Below are 5751 nucleotides of genomic sequence, written 5' to 3'. Positions count from 1 at the left end.
CAATTGGGTTATGATGCATTGGTCTCTGTATGAAGCATAGAATTCTTTCTGTTAATATTTTGTTGAGAAATTTTGCATCTCTGTGGTTTGCATTAGTGTGCTTGCCTGGACCTTTACTTTCTTGACCTAGCTGTACTATGTTTGAAATTTATACTGGACATGTGTGAAATTTATACTGGACTTGTAGAATAATTTGCACATTATTACATTTTTATAATATCTAGAAGACCTTTAAACTTTATTATTTCTTCTTTGTCTATTTGGTGATTAGCAAAATACACTAGTGGAAGCCATTAGTTCTTGCATGGTATGTGGATATTTCAGGAAAGGAGTTAGAATTTTTAAACGTTGTCCAATTTTTTTAAATAGAAAGTTCTTCAGATTTTCTCTTCCTCATGTCAGTTTAGATTATTTTTGTGCAGGAAATTCTCAATTTCATGCACATTTTAAGAAATTTAGACCTGAGGTTACCGTCATATCACCCCCATCTCAATCATGGATTCTGGTGGAGCACAATTCTTTCCCATTCCTCTACTTGTACACAGAAAAATGCCTTGTGCATGAAAGTAGTAAACTGTCCACTTCTCAGAGTTCAAGTGCATTGGTGTTGTTTCCACTTGCAGTGAGATGTGATGGAAGTTCCCCCAAGTTAAAACAAGAAGTCCAGTGCACTGGATGCCCTGATGGTGAGTGGGCCACTTCCCTCATACACAGATCACCAAATATACTCCTGGCTTTGACCATCTCAGAAGGCTTCTGTGAGAATAGGAGGGATGACAGTCAGTGAAATGTAGTATGAATGTAAGCTCTTAGAAAGGAAATGCTGTGGAAACAAAAGGAAAAAGTGGAAAAGATGCAAGGCGGTGTCAATTTTTTTAGGAACTAAACAGGGAGCATGCCCTGTAGTTAGGATGTCATATAAAAATGAACATAAAAGAGAAAAGCAAGACACAAGAGCAATGCAGACATTGAGGAAATATTTATTATTTATTATTGAGAAGAGGTCGGCACAAAAAAGTCAAGATGCATTTGTTTGTTTTTAAAGTTACTGAGATAGGAAGGGTGAAAGAAGGCTATTTTTCTCATATCCGAGAACACGACTTAGGTGAAGAACAGATAAAGCAGAGCAGGAGCTGGAACACTGATCTACAGAAAACGAAGACCAGAGTGAAGTAGGTTGCAGTGAATAAAGCAGACTCTCAGCACTTATCCAAAAAGACAACTAACAGAACTTTTCAGCATGGCAAAGCCTGGGAAGTGATTTTGTTGCAGGCCCTGTGTGGGCTGATGGCAAGTTGGAATGTGGCAGGGGGTGGGTCTTCAGCAAGACGATCAGCAGCAGGAAGGTTGGCAGCAGCTGGAGACACAGCATGGACGAAAGCAGGTAGTCTTACAGCAGGTGGTCTGACAGCAGGTTGGGCGGCAGCAGGGCTGGCAGCAGCTGGACACGCAGCAGGCTGGACGGCAACAGGGCTGGCAGCAGCTGGACATGCAGCAGGTTGGGCGACAGCAGCTGGACACACAGCAGGCTGGACGGCAGCAGGGCTGGCAGCAGCTGGACACACAGCAGGCTGGACGGCAGCAGGGCTGGCAGCAGGTTGGGCAGCAGCAGGGCTGGCAGCAGCTGGACACGCAGCAGGCTGGGCGGAAGCAGGGCTGGCAGCAGCTGGACACGCAGCAGGCTGGGCGGCAGCAGCTGGACACGCAGCAGGCTGGACGGCAGCAGGGCTGGCAGCAGCCGGACACACAGCAGGCTGGACGGCAACAGGGCTGGCAGCAGACGGCCCCAAAGCTCTCAGGCAGGCAACCAGGCAGGCTGACGCATGTTGGGAGATAGCAGGTTCTGTGGCAATACACGGGGCCAGAGCAAGCTGGCTGGCAGCAGCCCACAGGGCGGCAGCAAGGCTGGCAACAGCTGGACTCACAGCAGGTGGGCTGGCAGCAGGGTGTGCTGCAACAGGAAGGACGGCAACAGCTGGTCCCACAAGCTGGTTGGTAGCAGGTGGTGCAGCAGGTGGTTTGACAGCAAGTAGGGCGGCAGCAAGGCTGGCAGCAGGTGGGCTGGCAGCAAGGGGAGCAGCAGGATTGGGCCATGGTGTCAGGTGTGGAGGGTGGGCTTCTGTTCAGAAGTGAGTTTCCCAGATTCTGAGAACTCTTTCTATTCCAGGATTTTTATACACTAGACTGCTAAAATTTGGACCAATCGGCAGAACTTTTTCTTGTTATGTTTATAATACTTTCTCTAGTCCATGGAGGAAATCTGAAGGAGGAAGATGTCCCTTAAGTGTTAAGAATTTTCTGAGACTAATTGATTTGTTTGTGTTCTTAACTGATACAAGAAATACGGTCATCATTCTTCATATCAGCAAATCATTAACCCTTCATTTTCACAGCTGAGTATTGTATTGGTTACCTAAAAACAGCAGTTTAGTTTGTTCAGAAGTCAGAATCATTGCTGGTGTCCATCTGTTTTCCTTGGTGCTATTTCTTTTGGAAAGGACCTTTGAAGACATGGTAGTGTTGGTGAGTCACAGTTTAGTGAGGCTTCTGAATCCACTTGTCATGTAGAAGCTAGTATAAGACTTACCACTTTGTTGTAAATAATAATGAAAGCTGGGACCATACATAAAACAAGTGTGTGTAGGCACTGGGCAGTAATCAACTTGGGGCTTCAATCTTTGAAGGAGGGAAATATATAAGTCTCACCATCCTGGCTTCTAAGGTACACTCTGTTTTTACTTCTTCCAACACAGAGCTATTTGTTCTTCAGGCTGTCCATGGTACGTTCAGTATTCTTCTACAACACCATAACTCAAATACACCAATCCTTCTGTGGTCTTCCTTACTTGTCCAACTTTCACATGCCGATGAAGCAACTGAAAATAGTATGGTTTGGGGTGAGCACACCTTTTTAGTCCTCAAACTAATATCTTTGCTCTTCAACACTTTAAAGAGATATTGTGCATCAGATTTACCTAAAGCAATAAATATATTGTTTGTTTTCTTCACTGCTGCTTGCATGAGTGTTAATTGTGGATCTATGCAAAATGAAGTCTTTGACAACTCCAATCTTTTCATCATTTATTATGGTGTTACTTATTGGTTCATTTGTGAGGATTTTTGCTTTCTTTACATTGAGGTGCAACCCATACTGAAGACTGTAGTCTTTGATCTTTATCAGTAAGCATTTTAAATCCTCTTCATTTTCAGCAAGCAAGGTTGTGTCATCTGTATATCGCAGGTTGTTAATGAGTTTCCCTCCAATACTGATACCATGTTCTTCTTTATAAAACCCAGCTTCTTGGATTATTTGCTCAACATACAGGTTGAATAAGTATGGTGAAAGGATACAACCCTGACACACTACTTTCTTGATTTAAACCATTCAGTATCCCCTTGTTCTGTTTGAACATCTGCCTCTTGGTCAATGTACAGGTTTCTTATGAGAATAATAAAATGCTCTAGAATACCTATTCTTTGCCATGTTATGTCCAAAGTGTGTGCAATGACACCTTGTAGTCTTTGCTTCTAAGAAGCATTTCAGCTGTACTTTTTCCAAAACAGATTTGTTTTCTCTTCTGGCAGTTCATGGCATATTTAATATTTTTTGCTAACATCATAATTCAAAAGATATCAACTACTATCTGGTCTTCCTTATTCATTGTCCAGCTTTCACAGTCTTATGAGGTATTTGAAAATACCTAGCTTAGATCAAGTGTACCTTGATATCTTTTTAACACTTTAAAAGTCTTTTGCATCAGATTCGCCCAATGCAATATGCCATTTCATTTCCTGAGGGAGGTTTCCATGGGTGTTGATTATGGATCCAAGTAAAATGATTTCCTTGACAATTTCAGTATGCTCTCCATTTATTGGTTCCATTATGAGGATTTTTGTTTTCATTTTATTGAGGTGTAATCCATATTGAGGAGCTCTGATAGTGTTGTTGTTGTCGTCGTTACCAATCAGGCTGTGAACCGTAAGGTCAGCAGTTCGAAACTGCCAGCTGTTCCATGGGAGAAAGATGAGGCTTTCTGCTCCCGTAAAGATTTACAGCCTCGGAAACCCTGTACAGGGTCTCTATGAGTCAGAACCAACTCCACAGCTCATAACAACAACAACAACAATCCATATTGAAGGCTGTAGACTTTAATCTTCATCAGTAAGAGCTTCAAATCCTCTTTTCTTTTAGAGTAAAGGAATGCAGTACTGGAGGTGCTCACTTATCTATGCTAAGAAATTTTGAAATCAACTACCTGAAAAACTGACTGAAAGAGATCCATATGTCTGTCCATTCCAAAGAAAGATGGTACAACATGAAAGGAATGATTACTTCCATTGTTAGAGAAGCAGCTCAAAATGTACACCTTCTCCATACCCAGTACCCACTTTTCTTTACATCTGCCTATGAGTGTCCTTGACCTGAAATCAAAGGACCTGGACATTAGAACTGCTGTAATTATTAGTTCTATGGCAAATCAGTTTCACATTACTAAAGTGAGATGATATAAACTTGCTTGCTGAAAGTGAAGAGGACTTAAAATACTTACTGATGAAGATAAAAGACCACAGATTTTGGTATGGCTTGCACTTCAATGTAAAGAAAACAATAATCCTCACCAATGGACTAATAGATAGCATCCATACAATTGGAGAAAAGGTTGAAGTTGTCAAATACTTCATTTTGCTTAGATTCACTATCAATACTCATGGAAACAAGTCATTAAATCAATTACATTAGGCAAATCTATTGCACAAGATCTCTTTAAAGTGTTCAAGAACAAAGATGTCAGTTTGAAGACTAAGATGTGCCTAACTCAATCCAAGGTAATTTCAGTCGCCTAATATGCATGTGAAAGTTGGAGAGTGAATCAGAAAGACAGTAGAAGAATCGATACATTTGAGTTATGGGGTTGGAGAAGAATATTAAAAGTATCATGGACTGCCAGAAGTACAAACTAATCTGTGTTAGAAGTACAGCCACAATGCTCCTTTGAAGTCAGGATGGCGAGACTTAGTCTCTCAAATTTTGGATGTGTTATCAGAAGGGACCAGTCCCTGGAGAAGGACATCATACTTGGTAAAGTGGAGGGTCAGCAAAGGAGAGATCCCAATGAGATGGATTGGCCCAGTGGCATAAACAATGGGCTCAAGCATAATAATGATGGTGAGGATGGCACAGAACCGGCAGTGTTTTGTTCTGTTGTATATAAGTTCACTATGTACATAAGGAGCCTTTCCTCTGAACCTAGTTGATGACATTTAACAACAACAACAATAAAATGGGTTTTCTAGAGAATCAAAACCTGTAAAACATATATATGTATATAGATAGATTAAGTAGATATAGATATATAGATACATCAATATCTATGTATAGATATATGTGGAGCTTTGGTAGCATAGTGGTTATGAGTTGGGCTGTTAACCTCAAGGTCAGAAGTTTGAAACTACCAACCATTCCACAGGAGAAGGATGAGGCTTTCTGCTCCTGTAAAGATTTACAGCCTCAGAAACCCTATGCTGGGTCACTATGAGTTGGAACTGACTTCACAGCACACCACCACCAAATATATATATGTAAAGATAAGTTTATTATCAAGGAAGTGGCTTAAAATTGCAGAGTTCCAGGTCTCCAGTGGAAGAGAGAGAGAGGCTTTTTCATGTGTCCATTATATTGGGAGTAGGCCACACTCATAGTCACTCATCATAGAGTTAACTATGCTTGTATCAGGTTTCATCAGGATGGGA

General features: G+C 41.5%; 1 protein-coding gene across 1 annotated transcript; it reads right to left on the bottom strand.

Moving 5' to 3' along the window:
• Positions 1 to 1332: 1332 nt before the first annotated feature.
• Positions 1333 to 2094, bottom strand: LOC102834878 (keratin-associated protein 9-1-like). Its single transcript, XM_006833678.1, has 2 exons — positions 1891 to 2094; positions 1333 to 1770 (listed from the first exon to the last, which is right to left on the bottom strand). The coding sequence occupies exons 1-2, from the start codon at positions 2092 to 2094 to the stop codon at positions 1333 to 1335; spliced, it is 642 nt and encodes a 213-aa protein (XP_006833741.1).
• Positions 2095 to 5751: the final 3657 nt, after the last annotated feature.

Source organism: Chrysochloris asiatica, unplaced genomic scaffold, assembly GCF_000296735.1.
Source record: "Chrysochloris asiatica unplaced genomic scaffold, ChrAsi1.0 scaffold00007, whole genome shotgun sequence".
Classification (NCBI taxonomy): Eukaryota; Metazoa; Chordata; class Mammalia; order Afrosoricida; family Chrysochloridae; genus Chrysochloris; species Chrysochloris asiatica.
The sequence above is the reverse complement of the archived record's forward strand: the minus strand, read 5'-3'. Positions and strand labels throughout refer to the sequence as shown.